This window comes from Diplotaxodon limnothrissa, linkage group LG23, assembly GCF_057381915.1.
Source record: "Diplotaxodon limnothrissa isolate DT_005_m linkage group LG23, D_limnothrissa_male_GT1.1, whole genome shotgun sequence".
NCBI classification, from domain to species: domain Eukaryota; kingdom Metazoa; phylum Chordata; class Actinopteri; order Cichliformes; family Cichlidae; genus Diplotaxodon; species Diplotaxodon limnothrissa.
Window position 1 is genome coordinate 9,103,666 of NC_140617.1, and position 25,937 is coordinate 9,129,602.

A 25,937-nucleotide genomic window follows, 5' to 3' on the forward strand; every position below is an offset into this window, starting at 1 on the left:
TACTCAGAGTTTGCACTAAACCGGCTTCCTGAAATAGGGCCCAGATTGCTAGCAGATTGTCAAAGCTGCCAGCAGCTCCATTGCACGAAACATTACTCATCGTTATCTAAAAGAAAGACAACAAAGAAAATCACAACAATTCAACAAAGCAGTTGGACCATTACTCCTAAAAGTAAACAACAGAGGAGGCGAGAGACAATGACAGCATTGTTATAATGAACAACAGAACCAAACATTTAACCTCACCAGGTCACTGGCAGCCATCTGCCAATCTGTACTGGTCTCATATTTGGATCTGTTGCAGCTCATCAGTTTATCTACTGTCTAAAACAAGCTTATCAAGCTTCTCTCTTTTTAAATTGTTTTTATATGCCGCCCCTCCCAAAGTTTGAAATGCAGTATGTGATGACAATAGTAAGAATATTTGCCCTTTTTGGCAAGAAGAAGAGCCAAAGGGAGGGGGGAAAAAAAAAAAAAAAAAGAAGAACTTGAGATTTTGGCACAATTAATAGACTATGCTGCCTTACAACAGTTTGCTCTCTGATTGCTGCTTCAAAATTATATAATTATATCCACCACTGCGTGGATGTAAGCCATAAGTTAACAGATCTTGAGACGAGCCCTCAGGGGAGATATCTGACATTTGCATCATTCATCTCTACTTCAGAAGACAGTAAAAGTAGAAAATGAACAAACTATCAAACAAAGATGTTCAATTAGAAAATATATCTGAAGCCTGCTCCCATCCTGAGGGATTAACTGCTTTCTACTTCTGCTGTGGCCCCCCAAGTCCGACGACACGCTCAGCACAGAGCACGACAAAGAAAACAGAGTTAAGGGTGTCTTTCACATCTGCTTAGTCTCTTCACGACTTGGTGAAGAGACTGAGCAACAACGTGAGAAAAGAGGACAGAATTTTGACACGGTGCTGATGCTGTCGCTGACGAGAACAATGAAAAGAAACCTGCTCGGATGTTTGTGGCTCAGAAGGAAAACGGTGTGAAAATTAAAAATTATATAAAAGAAAAAATAAATAAATAAAATGAACCAGGTCTAAGTGAAAAACTAATTTGAACTCTTTTATTGTGTGTCATGTAATAACATTAAAGAATATCATTTTAAATGTTATTTATTTAAATCAGAGACACTGAAAATGATAATATGATAAAACTGTCACTCACCTTCTTGATAAGCGCCATCTGCCATCACTAGATGAAGGATGTTGGGATACAGATGCTGGTGCTCAGTTCCCAGAATGCTTAGGACCAAACTGGAGCCCAGGTCAATATTCTCGTCCTCATCTTCATGTATGGCCTTGAGCATCAAAAACAACAAGTCTCTTCTATCAGTCGTGTGATGTAATGCTTAAAAGGACAGCACAGATGTATATGTTTTACATATGACTGCATTATTTTGGAGAATCAGTTAATGCAGAGAGAGACTGAACCACCACCCTTGACTGCAGTCCAATCCACCAATACGACACCAATGGTTCCTCCAGTGGATGCTGGGCCCATGCGGATCACTTGGGCTGAACCTTATCCCATAGAGTCTGAGATTCCCCTTGGCTGGCTCCAGGGTGGGGCCTCAAAGCCCCTGATTTAGATGAGGTTTCTTGAATCGTGTCGTTTCTGAATATTACTTATTGTGGCCATACATTTTTCCAATTTTTCCTTTGGAGACACTACCAGCTATGTTCTATAGTTACATTATTGGGGCAAATTTCTCCCAACAACAAAGCTCCTTGGATCACTCAGGCATGCAAAATGTGAACGTGACAATTGATGGAGGGAGACTATGTCTGGTCTTTCACTTGGATGCAGGAAAAGTAGAGCCGAAATGAGTCTGCTGCAAAGGTTTGAGCATCTCGCTCCTCTTAGGTGAGGTGTTTTTCACACCGGGAGACCTTGGGCAGACCAGCTAGAGAATATGTAATATACGCACCTCCCCCAACTCCCCACAAAAGTAGCTGCTTAGTCGGCTGTCCACACTGGAGAAGATGCACTTTGTCATAAACATAATCTTCAAATCTTGCTCTAAGCGGTTTCACTCACAAGCTATTTTCCTTCTAAAGAACTACACATGCCAACAGCATCACTATGCAAAAGATACAAACCTTAATGACACCCCCTATAAGCTGAGCTGCAGTATTAAAGCAGACATCTCTACAGCTGAAATGTACAAAACTGGGCACCTCATGCTAAAAACACTCCAGATATAGCACAGCGGTCCAGAGGGAAAAAAAAAAAAAAGTAAATTTGATTTTGACTTGTATTGTCACTTTAACTGTGAAGTTATACGAACAAACTCCAGATTTCAAAGAGAAATAATGAATATTTCATACCTTAATCTTATTGTAGGCCTCAATGAACTTCTCAAAACCCATCTGCTGCTCCAGGTTGAACCGAAGCTCTTCCAGACGGCTGAAGATGCTGTCATGATGCTCCATCTCTCCGCCCTGCTCTTCTCCGCTGCCATCTGTTGTGGAGCAGAACCAATCACTTCACATAAAAATCTCAAACTTTTGGTCTCGAAAACTATGAAGGTGCTGAAGGAATATAAATATAATCTTTAATTAATATTCTAAGGTCTTAAGCAGTTTCAAACATAAAACAAGCTAAATGTAAAAACTAGAGTTAGGTTGCTTTAAAACATTACTACCTGAGTAAAATAGACCGAAACGTCTGAGTCTCTGTGATGTTCTGTCCTTACCCGAATGCCATTCTTCATTGAGCTGCCTGTTATTACTGTGGTTCTCCTCTCCCACACCATTGGTAAGCAATTCCCCTGCCTCCTCATCAGCAGGACTTCCATTTGAGCATTCCTCCTCCTCTTCCTCTTCTTCCTCCTCATCGCCTTCATCATCTTCCTCTTCTTCATCCTCATCTTCATCATCGTCTACCGCCATCTGATTGTTGTCCTGATCGATTTCAGCTGCGATCCTGTTGAAAAGCTCCTGGTCTCCGCTCTCAGAAGGGTTTCCATTAAAGTCGCCAGCTCCAACCTCCTCTTGCAGCAGTCTCTCCATGGATGCCCTGATGTCACGCAGATCTTCATCTTCATAAGCACTAAGAAACAGAACAAGGTTTCTTAGAAAACAATAGTTTTCTCTCTAATATTGTAGGGTCATTACCTTAAATATAAAGCTGCTTGCAATAGTTGTCATTGTAACAACTACCTGTCTTTATATAGTTTACAGATGCAGGTTGTTGTTATTTCTGATTACGCCTATGGAAAAATTAGAACCTAACTTTGTCTTAAAAATACTACTCATAATCATGAACAGCTGGGCCAGAAAATGTCTTAGGATGTTTTTAGATTTCGTGCTTTTCTTACTCCTCTGTCTCAGACTGGTCATCATCTTTTCCTGCCTCATCCAGGTCCTCAATTTCCAGGTTGTTGTCTGGAGCAACGTTAGCCTCGCCAGTCACTGTAACGTCCTGCTGAGAGCTGAAGAGTCGACTCAGGTCTGGTAGAGAGCATGTCCGCAGCATCTGCGGGCACAAACCAAACACAGTGACAGAATATTCTGAGTGTTTGACTAACACAACTGCAAGTGGAATTCATATGACACAATAAACAACGGCTTAATATGCAAAGAAGGGGCCAGAATAGGACATGACTCTGTGACAAGATCCTATTCTACGTAGCCATTTTTATATGCATATTAAAAATGTTGAGCTCTGCAGATCTCATTGTCCCTGATGAAGGTCGTGAAAGATAATGGTTGATGGATGCTCGTCCTGTAATATAAGACTCAGCGGAGGTTCAGACTGGGAGATTAATGGATTCATTTCAGCCTTCTCATTAATAAAGAAGACTGAAATCCTACCCAAAATACTGCACAAGCCTCTACATCACACCAGGGAGAAGAGATAAATGTCCTGAAACACCTGATCACTCTTACAGCTAACAATGTCCTGGGTTTAATACTTAAGATAATTAACTTTGGAGCTTCCCTTTATTATGTAACACAATGTCCGTGCACACACACAAAAAAGTGTTATATTCTGCTAGTAATCACCTTGGGGTTGTTGGCATCAAACATGCCTGTAGAAAGACCAATGAGGAGTGCATTCTGGTGTTTGGAGCGTAGAGGTGAGACAGAGCGTGAGCGAGAGGCCAGAGAGGAGGATGATTCATCCATGGAGGACTGGGCTGAGAGGATAGCGAGGGCGGCAGTGCGTCGGTGGGCCGGGGAACACAGTTTCATAAATAGGGGCTCCTCATGCTGAGCTAAACCAGTAGAGAGGAAAAATGGGGGCAGGTTTAATTAAGATAATACTTACCCTGAAAAAAGTAATCTTGGCTCACTACACATTGATCTCACCTGATGGCTCAGGAGCTTTGTCTGCACTCTGCTCAGCCTCTTTGTTGCCTGTTGGTCTTATATCGCCCTCTGCTGGCCTGTAGAAGAAATCCAGCTTAGCTTCACAGACATGCATGTTGCCTTTGTGCATTTATTTATTTAAAGGAGTTTTAAATCATAATAACAAAAAGCTCAATTTTCATTTTGGTATGAAAAATGCAAATTTTGGATTTCATTTAACACTCACATTTGCTGTTGGCCTTCCTGCTCCCAAGCCTGCTGCACACTGTTTGGAGGATGTGAGGCCTGTTTAGGGGTTTCCTCTAAAAACACCGACTCCAAGTCTGCTGGATCTAAAGGAATTTAAGCATCACTGGACTTAGCTGGGGAAAAACAACAAAAATAAAAATTTAAATAAACAGCAAAAGATTGGATCAATATCAGGTACTAACCCTGAGTCTCAGTAACGCTGGTTGGCAGTGTTGGGCTCTCTATTGCAGCAGCCATGAAGATTTCTTGATGTGAGGCCACATCTGTAGCTGTAGGACTCTCAGCCACTACAGGGGGTAACACTTCTTTAGGCATCTTCACAATGCCAGCTTCTGCTGTCATCTGGTTTAATTTAACTGAAAGAAACCAAGAGACAATAATAATAGTACATGACAAGCGCATATTATTTAAAGCAGGACCAAATAAGAAAAATGTAAACATTAAAGGACTCTTCATCTCTCCATGTGTTGAAGTAAATCCAGACATGCTCTTGCAGTACTTTTCTACCTTAACTCACTATTTATGTAGTTTCTCATAAATAAATAAATAAATAAATCTGCAACTTTGGGACAAATACAATATTCTCTAAATTTCACATCAAAACTATTCCTGCAGTACCAAGCAAAGTTTTTGGCCTAATTTAGTCAAATTGTTAGAAATATTAAAAAAAACAAAAAATGCCTTTTAATAGTGTAACATGACCTGTTGCTGTTCCTGTGACCACATTAACTCAGAGTCAGGGGAGAAAAAAAAATCCCAAAGACATGACATGAGCCCAGAAGCTAACTGAATTTGTTTCATGTTGACACACATAAAAAAAAAAAAATCATCATGAGGTGAGAAACTGTAAGTAAGACTAACCAGGACTAGAAGACTCGTCCTCACATATGGTGAGAGTCTCCAGTGGCTGGGTGAGTGGCTGAAGTTCTGCCTCCTTAAGTACCTTCAGCACCTGAGAGTCTGGACTTGCTCCCCACATCTTCCTGGGAGCATCTTCCTGTAGCACAGCCATCTGTATAACTTCGCCCGCTGTTTGCTCTGAGACAAAAAAACAAAACAACAAACAAACAAACAAACAAACAAACAAACCAAAAACAGAAATAGAAAGAGACAGAGAGAGAGGTAATACTCAGAGAGCAGTTATATGGAAAGCTGTGTGCTTGTTCTGACTCAGCGGGAAAGGACTTACCAATGGTCATGAGGGATGTATCCTCTAGAGTTTGCTGAGCTGCAGAAAGGACAAGTGGAACTCCTGCCTCCCACTTCTTCCTGTCACCACCAGAGGACGGCCTACCATCTGGAGATGCTGAAGTGGCTAATGAGATAACAGAAGGGGAAATTTGGCAAACCTGCCCTTTAGTAGAGAAACCAACAGATCCTGAATAGAAATCAACTGAAGAATTATAATGTCAAAACAAATATATTTCAATTGATCCGTTTCGATACAAGGCACTTATTTGCAGAAATAAACTATATGAAAAACACAACATGATGATAATGGGAAATGTAGCAAGGAGCATAATCTCAAACAAACAAAAGATGAGATTAAAGCAAATCAAAGGTTAGGAGGTTACAGGTGTGATTTTATTGGTAGGCCCCTCAAACAGTAAAGTTTAGCAATGACTTAAACGGAGCAGCAGTTTTAGCTGACATCAAGTGTTCAAGACATTTGCTCTAGAACTGAGGAGCTGAAACACTGAAAGCTGCATTTGTTATTTTGTTGTGATTCCAGTAATAGAGAGTAAACCTGGTCCTAATTGCCTTAAAAGTCTGGATGTTTCATGAAGTATGAATAAATGTGAAATCTAAGTAGGTCCATTTGGTGCTTTGTAAAGCAGTACAAGGATTTTAAAGTAATCCAATTTTTTTAGTGTTAGCATGTTGCATGAGCTGCAGCTGTCTCATTGAATTTTTGACTTATGAAGTCATTGTTATAGTAATCTAACCTGCTTTAGACAGAAATCCTTTATTTTGATTTTAAATGTGGTTGTAGGCCAACTGTAACTTGCGTAATGCTTCTGTCAAAATTTAGGTCAGAGTCTGTTTATGCCACGATTTCTAGCTTGACATCATGGTTTCAGACAGGTGTTAACTTTTATTCATACAGGCTAAAAAGGCCAATTTCATTTGTTTTATTTGGTTAAAATTTAAAAGATGAAATGATAAACACACTCACTAAATAGCAAAGACGACAGTTGGTGGTCAGATGTCCACCACATTTTCAACTATGTGCATTTACTGCTTTTTTTAAGAAGACTGAGCCTTTAATGAAGCTTTAGAGTTTGTATATGTGTATTAAACGTTTGTGGGTAAAGAGTTTTATAAACTTTCTTTTTGGGAGGAAAACAAACCTTTTTTGGCTGTCAATCACATTTGACTGGTGATTCTATACATGCAGTTTTTAAGCTTTGGCTCAGTTACCCTATGTCCAAATCGGGGCTTTCAAAAAACTGCCCAGTCGTTTTATGAAGTTCGCTGCAAGTTGTGAGACTTCTCTCTGTTTGTCAGGGCATGGCACACCACAAAAAAAACAAAACAAAACATACTGTAATCCTCTTAATTCATCTCTAGTTAGACTCAACTCACTGCTTGCTGTGGCACACGTTTCCTCTAAAGTTTGCTGAGCCACGGGAAGTACAGGTAGCTCTGCTGCTTCCCACTTCTTCCGGTCTTCATTGGAAGAGGGGCGCTTGTCTGTATCAGACTGGTTTTGGGTTGGAGCAGGACTTGATTCTGCTGGGGCCGAAGGAGACTCCTCCACCTCCTCCACTGGGCTTTGAGCTTTAAGGTTCTGGTTAAGTCTGCGCAGAATCTGCTTCTTCTCACTCTGTTACACAGAAGTGATTGCATAACAGTATTTTTTTTCATTAGAACGAATGGCGTTGTTATTTGATTTCATAAATTTTAACAACTAATCACCTCACCTGGATCATGGTTGCAGACTCTGGTTCAGGCAAGCTCTCCTTTAGTGGCGTCATCTGTAAAAAAAAAAAAAAGCCAAATTCATGTAGCTAATAAATAAATATCCCAAAGTACTGTGAGAGATAGTGTTATACATCAATTATATACTGACTGCTCCAACGTTCTTTAGGGCAGCAGTCATGGATATAGCTGGGGTGGAGGGTTTGGGTGTAGGCAGGGCTGGAGTTTTGGCAGCTGGTTCTGGCTGAGAGGGGCCTGGCTGTGGAAGAGGACTATCAGAGGTAGACGATACTGCTTCTGAGGCCACTATATTTGCTCCCGCCATGCCACCTTTGACCCCTCGTGCTGCAAGCTTCCATAACAGTCAACATGCAAAGTTAGCTTATACTTTAACTAATGCACCAGTAAGGTCACACTAAGACAAGACAGGGATGAACCAAAAACAAATGCTTACATGGTCCTCCCATGCCCTTTTTTCTCTCTCATATGCTTCTCTCCTCTTCTTCTCTAGCTGCTCTTTCAGAAGAGCTGCACGGGCATTAGCTTGTGCCTGCAAAACAGAACAAAACAATGACACGCTTTGATAAATGTTACACATTATTTCTGTCTATTATTATTTTTTATTATATTAACCTCTCTTCTCCCTTTTTTCTCCAGTTACAATTGGCTGGGAAGGCTAAACTGCATGCACACTAATCGAGAGGGTCATCTCTCCTCCACCAGTACAGACCTTTGTCTTTTGCAGTTTTGTTTATTATAAGTTGACTTGGGAATTACCGATGGTCCCGTTTTCATATTTTGCTTGAAGTAGTTTTGTTTCTAAACATTAGTTCAGGAGAAAACATTGATACCGGTTACCCACTGGGTGGTTGTTTCGAGGTTTAGGGTTAGTCACTGTTTTTGCTTAATAAAGCATGTTTTGATCTGTGGAAGTTTTGTGAAATCTCACGTGTTTGGTTACTCTGAGCCGTGGATTTTAGGGGCTGTAGCAATGATCAAAATATGATTACTAAAAATAGGGCTGTACAAAATCCAATGTCTTCTCTGATGACAGTGTTTTTTTTATATTTTCCGGTGCTGTTTCAGGACAAAACGACAGCCATGACTTTTTAAGCCTCTTTACAGCAACAAGTTACAGGCAAAGCAGAAAAGGAAGAGGATTACATCATCTTCCTCTTGCTGTCATTTTAATCATTGTTAACGTCTCTGCAAATGAAGTTATCAAATAAACATCGGATATTGGAAAATGCAATTGTTTTTTGCTTCTTCTAGACTCACTTTTAAAGCCTCTATCTTCTTTCTCCTGAGCTCGACCTCCTCACTGGACTCCTGGCTGTCAGAACCATCGCTATCATACTGAAATACACAGGAAGCAACATCAACACCCAGGAGACAAAAATGTCAGCAAAAACTGAAAACCACCTTCATTATTGGCACCCTGTGAAGAGGTGGAATAATGTACCTTCTCTCCTCTGAGTCGAGCTTTGATCTGCTGGCGCTCATTGAAGTTCTGCAAGCGGATCTGTCTGAGCCTTGCCAAGTACTCCTGACAACAAATACAGAAATGTTACATACTGAATGAACACACACAAAGCAGAGAGTACAGTACTGATATTAGCAGACATACAAAAAACAAAACATGCTTTGTTGGGACTTGTACATAAAAAAAATGTTATACACAAAGGCATCAGCCATTTAGATAAAATAACAAAAAACAAAACAAAAGACAACACAAATTTACAATCAGCAATGAAGATGTATTCCATTCAGAGCAAAACATTTATGACCAAACTCAAAACTCAGGTGGTTATTTGAAATGAGACAGCAGCCATAACTGGGATAATGGAACACCACACATTGCACAAGGAGTGGCAATGAGTTAGAGCTGCTGGGTTGAACTGTGGGCGGGTCAAAGGGAGCTTTGTGCAGACGTGTGAAACGTGCCAAGCCAGACGTGCTGTGAGTAAGGTGAAGTGTGAGGCTGGGCGTTCAGGCCTTTGCCTCCTACCTCCTCCTCTTTGTTGGGTTTAGACCTCCTGCACCGAACACCACCAGCCCGGCCTCCATAGATTGCTGCCAGGTTTTGCCGAGTACCCTGTTTACCATTTAATTTAACCACACTTTAGGACACGGGCCCTAACAGCTAGCTGCCACAAGATTATGTGTAAGACAAAAATAATAGAAAAGGATAAAAAAATTCGCAGGCAGTCGTTTGATTCTCAGTGTGATTTGCAGTCACAGGTCTATAATTGATTCAATCTTGAGACCAGAAATAGAGCTTAATTAAGCTGTTAGAATGAAAACGTTTCTTACTAAATATCAATATCAGTTTTTATTTCTGTTCATATAAATTTCACCAGTATAGTAACAGGTTATCATGCAGTATTTTCATGATGGGGGCTATATACTTATTAGTAGTTATAATATGTACCAGCTGTCCTTCAGCACGGGCTTTGTTGAGCATAGCTTCCCTCCTCCGCTGCAAAAACTCCTCAACTTGAAAGGCTCGCCCAACTGCCATTTGACCGCGCTGCCTGTGAAAAGAACACAGTAATAAATATTCGTACTCAACTTTTACACCGTTGAGAACAACAACACAGCTATGTGACTAGCTGACCTGCTAATATGGGCTTGTTTGGAAACATGCTGCAGCCTGTGGAGTTCTCTCTTGATTACGTCAGGGTCTAGTCGTCGAGCAGGGCCGTTAGGAAGCACTGTGCCTGCAGCAGCTGGTACACTAGTCAGTACATAAATAGGCAATGTCATTACAAATACTACTTAACACACATAAACAGCCAAAAATAATAATAATAATAATAATAATAATAATAATAATAATAATAATAATATAACCTTACCGAATGGGACTGCAAGGTCCAGCTGAGGAGCTCTCCCTGCTGACATCTTTAGGCGTCGGTCTAGCCATTTGGTCAAGGATTGCATGGTAGTGTTCATAAGAGCTTTTACCTGGGAGAGGAGCTAGAGTAGAACCCTGAACAGCAGCAACATGTGCACCTCTCTTTCCACCTCCTACAAAACACTGAGTACGGAGAACAAAAAAAATGTCGCAACCCTCGCTGAGGGCATCGTGACATAACTCTTTATATGACAAAAACGAAAAAAATAAACATTACCTTTCTCTCTGGGCTGCTACCTCCACTAGAACTCAAGACATGCTTCCAGCCTTGTTCTCTAGCTTGGTTTATTCGATTGATCTGTAAGAGATTAAAGGTTCAGATTTAGGTTTAGCTGTACAGAGTGTGTGAACTACGAATGCACTGTGGAGCTCAGATCAATCACCTAGCAGAAGATAAAGAAAATATCCAGACTAAATCCCCCCTCTACTGCTGCCACTGACCTGCAGGCTGTGCTTTGACAACTCATGTGTTAGTTTATCATTTCCTTCATATAAAAATGTTGCCAACATTTAGGAAGCTTAAAACTATAGTACACAAAAAGTTAGGGTCATGGTGGCCATAGCCATAAATTTCTATACATTCAGTGTTCTCAAACTGTGTTCTAGGCCATGGGACGAATATAGAGTGAAACTGAACTGAATTAATAGACTTTTTGTAAGAATTTTACTTGATTAAAATTTATATTTAATACTTTTTTTTAAAACTTTGTCCTAAAAAGGATCCCCTTTCCTTCACTAATGAAATAAAAAATAAATAAAAACCACACACCCAAGCTCAGTTAATCACCCACCTTTTCCTTTTCATATCTCTTCATCTGCTCCGCTTTCAACATGAACATCTGAAAGAAAGAAAGACTTTAGTTCGAAAGGTATAAAAACTTTTTGCATGGAGATATAGAAACTAAACAGTATGCTCACCTGCTCTCTCTGTTTCCTTTCTTTCTCGATCATCTCCATCCTCTTCTTTCTGATGCCATCCTATAGAATGAGACAAAACCATTCAAACCCCAAAATAGACATCTTAAAGAAACCCGCCTCAAGGGAAAGAGCCAGCAGGACTGCTCTGTCAGAGGTCAGGTGGGCGAGGAGGAAAAGTTTGGTTAAAAGAGAAAGCTATATCAGGCAGAGCACTCCGAATGTGCCGGGAGCGGACAACAGGTGAAGATGGGGAGCAAGCGCAATGAGAGGGAGCAAAATTGAAAATGCTAATAAGAAGGGACCTTCACGTGTCAGTGAATGGGGAGAGAGGAGAAAAAAAAAAAAAAAAAAAAAAAAGGGAGCCTATTAGAGAATATAATATGGCGCTCTCAGTGTACCTCGTGTTTTTTCCTCTCTTCTTCCACTTGACTCACTCTTCTCTGGGGGGTTGCTGGGAGAAGGGCCTGAGCAACATATGACACTGGGCTTCAGAGGTAGCCAACATAACATGATGTACCAATAAACACTCACTCACTCACTCACTCACTCACTCACACTCACACACACACACACTCACACACAAATGGAAGAAGCATTGACAACAAATACAGCATCTGGCATAAGAAGGCAACCCCCCCCCCCCCCCCCTAAAAAAAACCAAACAAAAACAAAACAAACGTCATGACTAAAGATCGGTCATACCAGCTTGTCATCAACAATAACAGCCTACTAACCGGTTTGTGTTTTCCAGCTGGTTTCTTGTCTGCAGGCTTTCTGGCTCCATCTGGGACCTTCCTCACAGTTAAAGGCACTCCGTATTTGGCGGCTGGTTTTGTAATCTTCTGGGCTGAGGCTGATATTATGAGATATCCAGAAGTAATTTAGAAGAAAAACTCAAAAACTAACAAAATTTGTATTTTAGTCAGCCAATGTGCGCACCGCACCACACACACACACACACACACACACACACACACACACACAGTGTATTTTCACATCATAATAAAAATCAAAAAGAAATGAGCAGATTATTGTACAAAAGATGCAAAAGTCCAGCATACTTCATTTATCAGTTTTGATTTAAGGTGTTGAGGTCCTCTTTAATGCCATGAATATGTGCCCGACTTGGTGGCTGATTAGTTCTAGAATCTACAAACAAGCCGTAGAAGACAGACCCCTTGTAGTCTTCTTCATGACGAGTTTGCTCACCTGATGGCACCTGTGCCACACCCGATTTAGGCTGCTTGTGAAGAAAAGTATGGCGAAATTCCTGAGCAATGATCTGAAATGAGTAAGAAATTTAATGAGCAATCTACTTTTTGCAAAAAAAAAAAAAAAAAAAAAAAAAAAAACCCAAAGAATTAACAATCAGCTGCAGAGTCTACCTGTGGTGTGAGAAACTTCTCAATCCTGCAGGAGAGGAAAGGTTTGTCCAGTATGCTGTTGACTGAGGGTCGCTCTCGAGGGTCGCGTTTAAACAGCTGTGCAAGGAGAGATCGCAGTTCTTGGGAGTAGTGACAAGACACAGGAGGGTACGACCCACGAATTATCTTAAGAACCAAGTTCTTCATGTTGCCAGCCTCAAACTGAGAATAAACAAATGCAAAGGCTCACACAGCTGTAACCACTGCATAGAAATTACTGAAGACAATTGAACTATATAGGGATTCTTAATGTGGGGACTGTACTGGATTACAGATTAAATTAGGAATTAATATACTGGAAATTAATTTCAGTGTATTATCTAACAGTACATTATCTAACTACAGTTATACATATAGAATATACAGGGAAGAGATCAAAATTAGTATGTGAGAGAACAGTAAATGCTGCATAAAACACCTTAAAATACTGTATAATTATAATTAAACAGCTCACACAGAATACTTACTGCATGCTTAAGAGTGCACATTTCATACAGAACACACCCTAGGGCCCAAATATCACTGCAGCAGGAAGGAAAAGCAAGGAAAATGAGAGGCGAGAACATACAAATGGGTGGGCAGGGATAAGTTCTGGGTTAAGTTTATTATTCATTCAATAAGGTATCAACAGTCAAGTGCATGCCCTTTACTTTCCTTTTATAAACTGAGATGAAAATAAGACTTTATTGACAAGAAAACTCCAGATCATTTAGACTGAGCTAAATTTACTTCACTCATTGTAACTAAAGTGGGTTAAATTGCATGTACACTTAAAATAGTTAAGGAGAAAAATCAATACCAGCTTCCTGCTGTAGATGTAAGCGAGCAAGTTTACTCAATAAAAAGGCGAGGTGATCTCCTTACATTACACTGTAGCCACCACCTAATCCTGCAGACTCAAGATTCAGTGGGGAGACACCTTGTCCCATTGATTACTATTGAATTTGCTTGACAACTAGACACCAATGTACGATATTCCAGAAGTCCAAGTACCTTTTGTTATTGTATGGTTTATTTTCACAGATCTCTGGTGACAGGTAATATGGTGTTCCTATGCATGTTCTTGCCAGTTCTACAGTGCTGAAAAACAGAAAAATAGCACATTTTAATATTAAAGCTTCAATATTTCAAATAAGCACTGTCTAATGTGCAAAAATACAAACAATGACATAAATCAAAGCAAAAACAGCTGTAAAAAAGGGAAAAAATCAACATCAATAATAAATGCACCTAAGAACCTCAGAACATAATGTATAAATACATAAAACACGTAATACATTATAAGATCAGACATATTTGATTTAACCAAAATATATTTCTGTGTAAGAACAGTTAAAAAGTGTACAAATAACAAACTTCAACAAAATAAACTATAATATTTTTTAAATATAGTAAAACAGAATGTCTTATTACCAGAAATGCAAAGTGTTCTTCAACTTTTAGTCTGGAATCTATGCTTAATGAAAAACTGCAGGGTTATTTAGACAACAGTGTGCATACCTGTTCAGCACCCTTGCAATTCCAAAGTCTCCAAGCTGAACTGTTCCATCTTTTGTCAAAAAGATGTTCTACACAAGCATTATGAGAACACATGTAAATAATCCAATACATGCAAACAAACAACTTATCACTTAAAGGGAATCTTGTGATTTATGAAAAAAATACCTGTGATTTTATGTCTCTGTGGAGAATTTTTCGATCGTGTACATGCTTGAGCGCTAGGCAGATCTGCACAAACCAATCTAGGATCTCAAAAAGGGAGACTACAGTAAACCATATGTATTGTGATCAGTTTAACCAAATATCTGTATACTGTTTGCACAGTGACTGCCTCGAGTAGTTGCTGGCTTACTTGCGCTTCTGAGAACAGTACCCCTTTCTGAGAGTTGATCTTTTTGAATAGGTCTCCACCCTCGCAGTAGTCCATCACAATATACAGGCAGCCACCCTCTGGGAAAAACATACAAATAAAATAAAAAAAACTTATAGTATGTAGTTATCACACAGTGCACATTTGATCATATTTTCTTCACATAAACAAGATGAGCTATTTGAATGGCATTAATACCTTCAAAAGATTCCTTATACTGGACGATGTTTGGATGACTCATGTTGGCAAGAACAGCAACTTCCTTCCGAGATTCCTGCCTCTCTTTGCTGGACATCTGTCAAAGTAATGAAGAGGAGGGTAACGAGATGAAGCGCACGCTGAAAAGAACATGCCAAGCTTGTGTAAAAAATATGCACAGAAGCTTACTCCAGATATGCCAATCTCCTTGATGACATATTGGTGTCCATGATCTTTGGATTTGACCAGGATAGCCTTTCCAAATGAACCTTCCCCAATTTTCTTCACCTTTTCGTACTTGTCCATGTTATTGGAATGACTGGCTCCACATGCTGGATCTACAAAGACATCAAGAACATGCTAATGCTATTGCTCGGTGTAACTAGGCTTTAATCGAGGGTTCCGTGACAGAAGCTTTATAAACGGCAAACATTTGGTAGTCTTAATAATGACAATTGTGCGTCGTCCTGGAAATGTAATGTTAGCTCCATTGTGGATCGCTGGCACACAGAAAGAGACGGACTGTGATGCTGAGATGCAAGACACAACACAGCTGGTAGCAAAACAGCTAGCGTTCCCGTTACTTAGAAGCTAGAAGAAGATGGGAGCTTCATAAAATATTTACCTTGTGAATGTACAAAACTCTAACTGATATAATATCACCGGCTCACTGTGTAGCCGTATACGTTTTTGTGTGCCTTACCATTAGTCTTTTCTCGCTGCCTTTCTCATACAGGTTTGGGTACTTGATACTGTCCTCGCACTCTCTATCTAACTACGGCTACATTTTTTGTACGTTTTCATTGGTCAGATGTACCAAGACCGAACATTAATTGGTGGACACGACTGTCCATCATCTTTTATTGTGGATGACGCTTACCAGTCTCCGCCCCCAATGACACCGTTGCTGTGGACATTTTCCATAGCAACCGCAAACCAACTGAGAAGCATGGAGAACGTGTAATGTTTGGCGATTAATTTAGTTAAAATGTATTTATTTTTTAGTTACTTCATCTAGTATTTTTGTATTATGTATCTAAACCACAGAGCTTCGCTAAATTTAGTAACACACTATCCTCCTAATACCTAACTCTGCCATGGAGGAGCTGCACAAGACAATAAGCAACCAGCAGAACTCCCATCCAAACGCAGTGCACATTGATGGTATGCAGTACAGTGCAGCCAGATCTGAGTTGAAAAGAGGCATCAGAGAGGCCAAGGCAGCGTACAAGAGAAGGATCGAAGACCACTTCAGCACCAAAAAGTCACGACAGGTATGGCAGGGAGTTCAGCACTTAACCAACTACAAACCTGGCAATACCACGTTGACTGAGGGTAACGCAGAGCTTGCGGCAGCTGTGGCTACAACCGTAGCTTGCCTCCACCAGTGTGTGAATGCAAGAGTGAATGAATAGTGGCATTGTAAAGCGCTTTGGGTGCCTTGAAAAGCGCTATATAAATCCAATCCATTATTATTATTATTTTTTTTTATCGTGCTGTGTGACCTGCCATGCCAAATTAGATCCACTAAATTTTGATTATGCGCAAGCAAAGTAGTATCTGTGTGTCACGAATAACAAACAGAGTGAAAAATTAGTGTCGGTACACTTGGTGTGAAGGCTACAACAGGAAAATTATATATTTGTTTCGTGTCGTGCTGGGGGACACCGGGACCCAACCACTATCCCACCGCTGAGCTACTTGCAGCGGGCGGTGTATGGGCTCAAAATGTGGTCATAAATATTTTGTACTTGTAAAAAAGATTTGTATGTGTAAAAAAGATTTGTATGTGTAAAAAGATTTTGTGTGTGCGTAAAAAAGATTTGTGTGTGTAAAAAAGATTTGTATGTGTAAAAAGAATTTGTGTGTGCGTAAAAAAGATTTGTACGTGTAAAAAAGATTTGTGTGTGCGCAAAAAAGATTTGTATGTGTAAAAAAGATTTGCGTGTGCGTAAAAAAGATTTGTGTGTGGACTTAGAAAAAAAATCCCTGCAAGTTACAAGTACGGATTTTTGACCCTATTTTTCTTCCCTTCATCTGATTGGTCAATGTCATGTCAATCACAAATGTAACAATCCAATCAGAGAACAGATGGGTTTGGCTGTCGAGGGGCGCTTTTTTTGAACTGCAGGTCTTTGAAGGGAGTAAATGCCCTTTTACATGCCAACCCAGCGTTTTCCTTCATCACCACGAAGGAAAACAGTCTGTGGTCGTCCGAGTTTGGTGATTTTTGTGTCACAGGTCTACGTGTTTAATACAGGGACTTCCACAGCCTTTTCAACAGCGCTGCGGACCGCGGGGTGGGGGCGGGCAGTGTTTTGGAAATGACAGTCTTCATTACAAAGCTTTCTTTGTTATGAATTAGCATACATGTTTTTATTGAACATTTGAAGAACTAGCAAAAAAAACAAACTCTTGTAGAGGACATAAAGTCAGAGATAGAAAAGACAAGGAGCAGGTGCATCTAGTACAGGTAGAGCTGCTGCAAAAACCCACAGAGCCCAGCAGCCAGCGTAACATATTCTGGATCCTTTGCTTTTAGTTAGCAGTTAGCATTAGCAGTGTATCCTGCATCCGATGTGAAAGGACTTTTATGCTGCGCACTGTGACTCACAGCAATGGTCCTGGGTCAGCCCTGACTTTGTGTTAAACTAATCCTAAAGTAATAATGTTATTTCTAACCACTGATATACCACAACTTTATCCTTTCAACAGCTACTGAAAGTTAGGGGACCTAGCTGCTATCGGATATTTATATAGCGATCCTCCAGCTTCAAACGGTATCACCCTTCAAGGACCTGCAGTTCAAAACAGCGCCCCTCCGACAGCCAAACCCATCTGTTCTCTGATTGGATTGTTACATTTGTGATTGACATGACATTGACCAATCAGATGAAGGGAAGAAAAATAGGGTCAAATATCCGTACTTGTAACTTGCAGGGGTTTTTTTCTAAGTCCACACACAAATCTTTTTTACACATACAAATCTTTTTTACGCACACACAAATCTTTTTTATGCACACACAAATTCCTTTTACACATACAAATCTTTTTTGCTCACACACAAATCTTTTTTACACGTACAAATCTTTTTTACGCACACACAAATTCTTTTTACACGTAAAAATCTTTTTTACGCACACACAAATCTTTTTTACACATACAAATCTTTTTTACACATACAAATCTTTTTTACAAGTACAAAATATTTATGACCACATTTTGAGCCCATAGCGGTGGAGCCACGGAGAGCCGCCGGCAGACGCACAACTTTCCCGATTACCAGCAACTTAAATGTTCATGTTCATCCTTGTAAAATAAATGTTTTTCTGGTTCAAAGTGATCTTTGTATTGTTATTTAGACATCTTTTTTTAAATTTTATTTTATAAAAAAACGAGGTAATAAGCATTTAGTGTAAGGAAAACATGAAAAACCTGATATGGCACTATATGACATTTAGTGTGCTTCTGCCAAAAAATAGTATCTTTGGACCATCCAAAGGCCTAATTATAATTACAATAAAATATAACTTTCAAATGTATTTTATGGAAAATATTTCATTTTTTTGTTTTTTTCCGCTAAAAAAGCTGTGCGCTCATGTGACAAAACCGGGATATAAAGGGTTAAAATCCGCGAAATATAATTAAAACTTTATATGAATATTTCAAGGAGAAGTAGGTCTAAAAGATTGGCTAATTTAAAGTGGAAAAAAATATTAATGTATAATCTTTTTATAGCACTTTTTATGGCTATAAAGGGTACGACCCGCGAATTATCTTAAGAACCAAGTTCTTCATGTTGCCAGCCTCAAACTGAGAATAAACAAATGCAAAGGCTCACACAGCTGTACCCCGCCTCTCGCCCTATGACAGCTGGGATAGGCTCCAGCGCCCCCCGCGACCCTGAAAAGGACAAGCGGAAGCGAATGGATGGATATACTGGAAATTAATTTCAGTGTATTATCTAACTACAGTTATACATATAGAATATACAGGGAAGAGATCAAAATTAGTATGTGAGAGAACAGTAATGCTGCATAAAACACCTTAAAATACTGTATAATAATAATTAAACAGCTCACACAGAATACTTACTGCATGCTTAAGAGTGCACATTTCATACAGAACACACCCTAGGGCCCAAATATCACTGCAGCAGGAAGGAAAAGCAAGGAAAATGAGAGGCGAGAACATTAGTGATGTGTCGGTCGCGAACGAAATGGCTCTTAGAGCCGGGTCTTTGACGTGAACGACGCGAGCCGTGGGGGTTTTTATTGTCTTTCTCTCACCCTCTCTCTCGCACTTTTTTCGGCTTCACTCAGCATGCGAGCCTTGTGCTTTATGCTTGGAAGAGGGGCGGTAGTTGCACTCAGTAGCACAGGAACAGAGCAGGAGGGAGAGAGAGAGAAAGAGAGCCAGGGACAACAACATCACATTAGAAAGGTATAGTAATCATCCACAACTATTTCCAGTTGCAGATGATAAAGGATACAGAAAGTTTATACATACAGGCCCATATGACAGAGAATGTGCATCTTATTTTTGTTTTCATATTTTAATTTATATTTAATTGTGTTGTGGTTTGCAGTGTTTTGTGTTGTTTCACTTTAAATTGGTTTAAAAGGAAAAAGCTGAAAATTTAAATAGTTAAAAGTTGAACTGTGACTAGTAGGTTTTTGTATTATATGATTTATTTATTACATTTTATGTGGCGTGAATAAATAAAAGTATATTTACGGTGGCCCCTAGAGACAAAGCATGTACAAACTTCAAATCACGTACGAACCCTGAAGCATGTACAAACCCTGAAGCACGTACAAACTCCAAAACACGTAAAAACTCCAAAACACGTAAAAACTCCAAAACACGTAAAAACTCCAAAACACGTAAAAACATGTACAAACTCCAAAACACGTAAAAACTCAGAAGCACATAAAAACTCAAAACACGTACAAAAGACAACAGAAGTGCTCCAGGATGCTGGGTGCAGTGTTGAGCTTTTGTTACCTAGTGGCTACACAAGCCAGCAAGTACCAACGACCGGATTTGGTGTGTGGTAGTAACAGGTAAATGAACTTTTTTAAAATTTTATTTGACTCTATATGAGTGCCTGTGTATAAATACACAAACAATACACATATGCTTCCATGCTTTCAATGGTGTAATTTAAGTGATCTAGGTAGCTCTGTTTTGGAAGTTCAGAGCTACCTAGATCACCTATGCTAGAAATGCTAGAAATGAGTTTTGGAGTTTGTATGTGCTTTTTGGAGTTTGTACGTGTTTTGTCTCTAGGGGCCACCGCATATATTTATATATAAACATATATGAATAAAACCACTTTTTTTTACATTAGTAATTCCTTTTGTGCATAATTTTATATTATTAATAATAAATTAATTAAAGCAACAAAACAACCTGAAGAGTCGGTTCGGAGCCGAAAGAGCCAGCTCTTTTTAGTGAGCCGAACCGAAAGAGCCGGTTCTCTAAAAAGAGCCGGAAATCCCATCAGTAATTCATAACACACGTGAAAAGACCCAGGAAAACCGAGTAAACGATAAAAATGATAACAAAAATAACGCTGAAAACCGATAAAAACCTTGAAAACTATACATTTCACGCCTGAGCCTCAACTCTCGAGGCCCGGTACCAAACGACTCATGGACCGGTACCGGTCCGAGGCCCGGGGGTTGGGGACCGCTGCAATAAGGTATCAACAGTCAAGTGTATGCCCTTTACTTTCCTTTTATAAACTGAGATGAAAACAAGACTTTATTGACAAGAAAACTCTAGATCATTTAGACTGGGCTAAATTGACTTCACTCATTGTAACTAAAGTGGGTTAAATTGCATGTACACTTAAAATAGTTAAGGAGAAAAATCAATACCAGCTTCCTGCTGTAGATGTAAGCGAGCAAGTTTACTCAATAAAAAGGCGAGGTGATATCCTTACATTACACTGTAGCCACCGCCTAATCCTGCAGATTTAAGATTCAGTGGGGAGACACCTTGTCCCATTGATTACTATTGAATTTGCTTGACAACTAGACACCAATGTACGATATTCCAGAAGTCCAAGTACCTTTTGTTATTGTATGGTTTATTTTCACAGATCTCTGGTGACAGGTAATATGGTTGTCATGGCTACTGAACGGACTCACGCGCAGACAGTTCTTTCAAGGAAACAAAAAGGGGATTTATTTACAATAGGGATCACCTTAGTGCAAAATATATGTACAGTGAGTTGGGAGGGGGTCCAGGGGGGGGGGGGGGGGGGGGGGGGGAATCCACACACACGCTTCCTCTTCCACTCAGTCACCGCCACCGCTCCTCCGCACACACGCACTCCTCTTCAGCCGCACTCGCTCCAACACTCCACACACTGCCCCACTTGGACAGGTCCGGTGATTCGGTCCAGAATCTACAGACAGAAGGTCAAGGTTAGTTCCACAACATAAAACACATGTAAGCGATTCTTCTTTGAATATGCCGCGAGCACGAACTCAGGTGGTTCAACGTTCCAGCGGTGAGCTGCTCTGTGCCACTGCCTTAAATAGCAGCTGGGGAGATCAGCCGCAGGTGGACACCATCACACGGGTGCGTGGGCCAAGAGTGAGAGCCCGTAATGAGTTCCACCCAGGCAGAGAGGAGGAGGAGAGACAAAAAACCAAAACTAACAACAACAAAACCTGTAGCCAGCGTGGGCCAACCAGAGAGACACGGGGACCGTGACAATGGTGTTCCTATGCATGTTCTTGCCAGTTCTACAGTGCTGAAAAACAGAAAAATAGCACATTTTAATATTAAAGCTTCAATATTTCAAATAAGCACTGTCTAATGTGCAAAAATACAAACAATGACATAAATCAAAGCAAAAACAGCTGTAAAAAAGGGAAAAAATCAACATCAATAATAAATGCACCTAAGAACCTCAGAACATAATGTATAAATACATAAAACACGTAATACATTATAAGATCAGACATATTTGATTTAACCAAAAGATATTTCTGTGTAAGAACAGTTAAAAAGTGTACAAATAACAAACTTCAACAAAATAAACTATAATATTTTTTAAATATAGTAAAACAGAATGTCTTATTACCAGAAATTCAAAGTGTTCTTCAACTTTTAGCCTGGAATCTATTCTTAATGAAAAACTGCAGGGCTAATTAGACAACAGTGTGCATACCTGTTCAGCACCCTTGCAATTCCAAAGTCTCCAAGCTGAACTGTTCCATCTTTTGTCAAAAAGATGTTCTACACAAGCATTATGAGAATACATGTAAATAATCCAATACATGCAAACAAACAACTTATCACTTAAAGGGAATCTTGTGATTTATGAAAAAAATACCTGTGATTTTATGTCTCTGTGGAGAATTTTTCGATCGTGTACATGCTTGAGCGCTAGGCAGATCTGCACAAACCAATCTAGGATCTCAAAAAGGGAGACTACAGTAAACCATATGTATTGTGATCAGTTTAACCAAATATCTGTATACTGTTTGCACAGTGACTGCCTCGAGTAGTTGCTGGCTTACTTGCGCTTCTGAGAACAGTACCCCTTTCTGAGAGTTGATCTTTTTGAATAGGTCTCCACCCTCGCAGTAGTCCATCACAATATACAGGCAGCCACCCTCTGGGAAAAACATACAAATAAAATAAAAAAAACTTATAGTATGTAGTTATCACACAGTGCACATTTGATCATATTTTCTTCACATAAACAGATGAGCTATTTGAATGGCATTAATACCTTCAAAAGATTCCTTATACTGGACGATGTTTGGATGACTCATGTTTGTCACGGCGAGTGAGAGGAGCCGTGTGGAGGAGGAAAAGGAGGATCCACACGCAGGCAGTCGTGAAGGTGTAAAAGGTGATTTATTGAACACAAAAGGAGAGGCAAACGGCAACACGGAGAACTAAACTATACTGGGAAACAACTAACACTACAAAGCACAAACCTGAATGAGAACGAGCAGAGGAGAATGATGATGGACAGCAGGGAGAACACACGGGTGAGACATGGTAGATACACAGATGAGGCAGGGTGGAATACACAGACAGACCAGCAACTACAATGACGGAAGACATGACTTAAATACACAGAGAATCACAGGGGAATTACACACAGGTGGTGGACACAGCTGGAAATAATCAACAAGATGAGACAAAGGTAAAACCGAACACACTTACATGAGACCCAGACCTTCACAATAGAACAGGAAATGAGAACACCACACCAAGACGCAGACCTGACACTGAGAGACAGACAGAATGACACATGGAACCTGAACTAAACTAAACGTGAGATACAACCGAGAACAAATCCTTAAACATGAACCTCAAATAATAAACATCATAACCATCATCATAAACACAACAAGAGAACAAGAAAACAATCCCTGATGCAAATCAAAACCAAAACATAATAACCTCAAACATGGAATAACAAAAACATGAAACTCCTTATACTGGACGATGTTTGGATGACTCATGTTGGCAAGAACAGCAACTTCCTTCCGAGATTCCTGCCTCTCTTTGCTGGACATCTGTCAAAGTAATGAAGAGGAGGGTAACGAGATGAAACGCACGCTGAAAAGAACATGCCAAGCTTGTGTAAAAAATATGCACAGAAGCTTACTCCAGATATGCCAATCTCCTTGATGACATATTGGTGTCCATGATCTTTGGATTTGACCAGGATAGTCTTTCCAAATGAACCTTCCCCAATTTTCTTCACCTTTTCGTACTTGTCCATGTTATTGGAATGACTGGCTCCACATGCTGGATCTACAAAGACATCAAGAACATGCTAATGCTATTGCTCGGTGTAACTAGGCTTTAATCGAGGGTTCCGTGACAGAAGCTTTATAAAAGGCAAACATTTGGTAGTCTTAATAATGACAATTGTGCATCGTCCTGGAAATGTAATGTTAGCTCCATTGTGGACCGCTGGCAGAGAGAAAGAGACGGACTGTGATGCTGAGATGCAAGACACAACACAGCTGGTAGCAAAACAGCTAGCGTTCCCGTTACTTAGAAGCTAGAAGAAGATGGGAGCTTCATAAAATATTTACCATGTGAATCTACAAAACTCTAACTGATATAATATCACCGGCTCACTGTGTAGCCGTATACGTTTCTGTGTGCCTTACCATTAGTCTTTTCTCACTGCCTTTCTCATACAGGTTTGGGTACTTGATACTGTCCTCGCACTCTCTATCTAACTACGGCTACATTTTTTGTACGTTTTCATTGGTCAGATGTACCAAGACCGAACATTAATTGGTGGACACGACTGTCCATCATCTTTTATTGTGGATGACGCTTACCAGTCTCCGCCCCCAATGACACCGTTGCTGTGGACATTTTCCATAGCAACCGCAAACCAACTGAGAAGCATGGAGAACGTGTAACGTTTGGCGATTAATTTAGTTAAAATGTATTTATTTTTTAGTTACTTCATCTAGTATTTTTGTATTATGTATCTAAACCACAGAGCTTCGCTAAATTTAGTAACACACTATCCTCCTAATACCTAACTCTGCCATGGAGGAGCTGCACAAGACAATAAGAAACCAGCAGAACTCCCATCCAAACGCAGTGCACATTGATGGTATGCAGTACAGTGCAGCCAGATCTGAGTTGAAAAGAGGCATCAGAGAGGCCAAGGCAGCGTACAAGAGAAGGATCGAAGACCACTTCAGCACCAAAAAGTCACGACAGGTATGGCAGGGAGTTCAGCACTTAACCAACTACAAACCTGGCAATACCACGTTGACTGAGGGTAACGCAGAGCTTGCGGCAGCTGTGGCTACAACCGTAGCTTGCCTCCACCAGTGTGTGAATGCGAGAGTGAATGAATAGTGGCATTGTAAAGCGCTTTGGGTGCCTTGAAAAGCGCTATATAAATCCAATCCATTATTATTATTTTTATCGTGCTGTGTGACCTGCCATGCCAAATTAGATCCACTAAATTTTGATTATGCGCAAGCAAAGTAGTATCTTTGTGTCACGAATAACAAACAGAGTGAAAAATTAGTGTCGGTACACTTGGTGTGAAGGCTACAACAGGAAAATTATATATTTGTTTCGTGTCGTGCTGGGGGACACCGGGACCCAACCACTATCCCACCGCTGAGCTACTCGCAGCGGGCGGTGGAGCCACGGAGAGCCGCCGGCAGACGCACAACTTTCCCGATTACCAGCAACTTAAATGTTCATGTTCATCCTTGTAAAATAAATGTTTTTCTGGTTCAAAGTGATCTTTGTATTGTTATTTAGACATCTTTTTTTATTTTATTTTATAAAAAAACGAGGTAATAAGCATTTAGTGTAAGGAAAACATGAAAAACCTGATATGGCACTATATGACATTTAGTGTGCTTCTGCCAAAAAATAGTATCTTTGGACCATCCAAAGGCCTAATTATAACTAGAAAAATTTGCATTTCCTGCGAAAATGCAGTGTGGATGCTTAAAGCTGAAGCTGCATGCAAAAACCAGCTGAAAAAGCTGAAAAGTTGCAGAAATTGTAAAAGCTTTTCAGAAGCAAAAGAACTTTGCTAAAATGGAATAACTTAGCAGAACTGCAATATCTTAGAGGAAACATAATACTTGGCAGAAATACAATTATATAGCAGAAATGCTATATTTAGAAAGAAAAATATAATATAGTAGAAATAGTATGATTTAGCAGAAATACTGTATTTAGCACAAGTACCAAAAAGTAGCAGAAATACTATGATTTAGCAGAAATACTATGATTGAGCAGAAGTACTAAGATGTAGTAAAAGTACTTTGATTTAACAGAATTACAATTATGGAGGAGTAATACTTTAAAATGGGAGAAATAGCCTAAAGGGAAGAGTATTTGTGCCATGGAGTGTTAACAAGAATGTGAGGTCCATATTAGAAAAGCTGGTAAAATCATAAAAGTTTGCAGAATTGTAATAAATGATGAATATGAATTACTGGTCTGTGACAGTGTATTAATTTGTAGGGAAAAAAACATGTTGACCAAGGTGGAATCGAACCCACGATCTTTGGCTTGCAGACCCGTGTCATTACCAACTGCGCCACTGGGAAAGAGAGCAGCCGTTTT

The 25,937-nt window shown here is 39.9% G+C and overlaps 2 protein-coding genes across 2 annotated transcripts; both read right to left on the reverse strand.

Moving 5' to 3' along the window:
- Window positions 1-75: 75 nt before the first annotated feature.
- nek1 (NIMA-related kinase 1) lies at window positions 76-15,593 on the reverse strand. The gene is made up of 36 exons (XM_085347138.1): window positions 15,532-15,593; window positions 15,018-15,166; window positions 14,829-14,925; window positions 14,613-14,710; window positions 14,426-14,509; window positions 14,261-14,328; window positions 13,754-13,840; window positions 13,228-13,282; window positions 12,722-12,922; window positions 12,546-12,618; window positions 12,071-12,189; window positions 11,735-11,800; window positions 11,337-11,396; window positions 11,210-11,257; window positions 10,636-10,716; window positions 10,360-10,541; window positions 10,119-10,238; window positions 9,933-10,035; window positions 9,510-9,596; window positions 8,964-9,047; window positions 8,780-8,857; window positions 7,956-8,051; window positions 7,653-7,853; window positions 7,504-7,557; window positions 7,166-7,406; window positions 5,769-5,894; window positions 5,441-5,617; window positions 4,762-4,935; window positions 4,557-4,662; window positions 4,331-4,407; window positions 4,025-4,236; window positions 3,337-3,494; window positions 2,713-3,068; window positions 2,345-2,478; window positions 1,182-1,314; window positions 76-106 (listed from the first exon to the last, which is right to left on the reverse strand). The coding sequence occupies exons 2-36, from the start codon at window positions 15,132-15,134 to the stop codon at window positions 93-95; spliced, it is 4,167 nt and encodes a 1,388-aa protein (XP_085203264.1). The 5' UTR covers window positions 15,135-15,166; window positions 15,532-15,593; the 3' UTR covers window positions 76-92.
- Window positions 15,594-18,578: 2,985 nt separating this feature from the next.
- On the reverse strand, window positions 18,579-23,592 carry LOC146607527 (serine/threonine-protein kinase Nek1-like). The gene is made up of 10 exons (XM_085347894.1): window positions 23,476-23,592; window positions 23,330-23,383; window positions 22,585-22,627; window positions 22,370-22,467; window positions 22,183-22,266; window positions 22,018-22,085; window positions 21,565-21,597; window positions 20,908-20,961; window positions 18,924-18,978; window positions 18,579-18,641 (listed from the first exon to the last, which is right to left on the reverse strand). Exons 1-10 carry the CDS (start codon window positions 23,590-23,592, stop codon window positions 18,579-18,581), a joined length of 669 nt encoding a protein of 222 aa, XP_085204020.1.
- Window positions 23,593-25,937: the final 2,345 nt, after the last annotated feature.

Bases quoted from the DNA above. Each gene is read 5' to 3' on its own strand.
- nek1 (XM_085347138.1), bottom strand. From the start codon at position 15,134: ATGGACAAGTACGAAAAGGTGAAGAAAATTGGGGAAGGTTCATTTGGA. The intron at 7,558-7,652 runs GTCAGTATATAA...TTTTTTTTACAG, and splicing joins CCCTAAAGAACGTTGGAGCA to ATGACGCCACTAAAGGAGAG. The intron at 4,237-4,330 runs GTGAGATCAATG...CTACTGGTTTAG, and splicing joins CAAAGCTCCTGAGCCATCAG to CTCAGCATGAGGAGCCCCTA.
- LOC146607527 (XM_085347894.1), bottom strand. From the start codon at position 23,592: ATGGACAAGTACGAAAAGGTGAAGAAAATTGGGGAAGGTTCATTTGGA. The intron at 22,468-22,584 runs GTATTAATGCCA...TGTTTTTCCCAG, and splicing joins GTATAAGGAATCTTTTGAAG to AGGGTGGCTGCCTGTATATT. The intron at 22,267-22,369 runs GTAAGCCAGCAA...TCCCTTTTTGAG, and splicing joins TACTGTTCTCAGAAGCGCAA to ATCCTAGATTGGTTTGTGCA.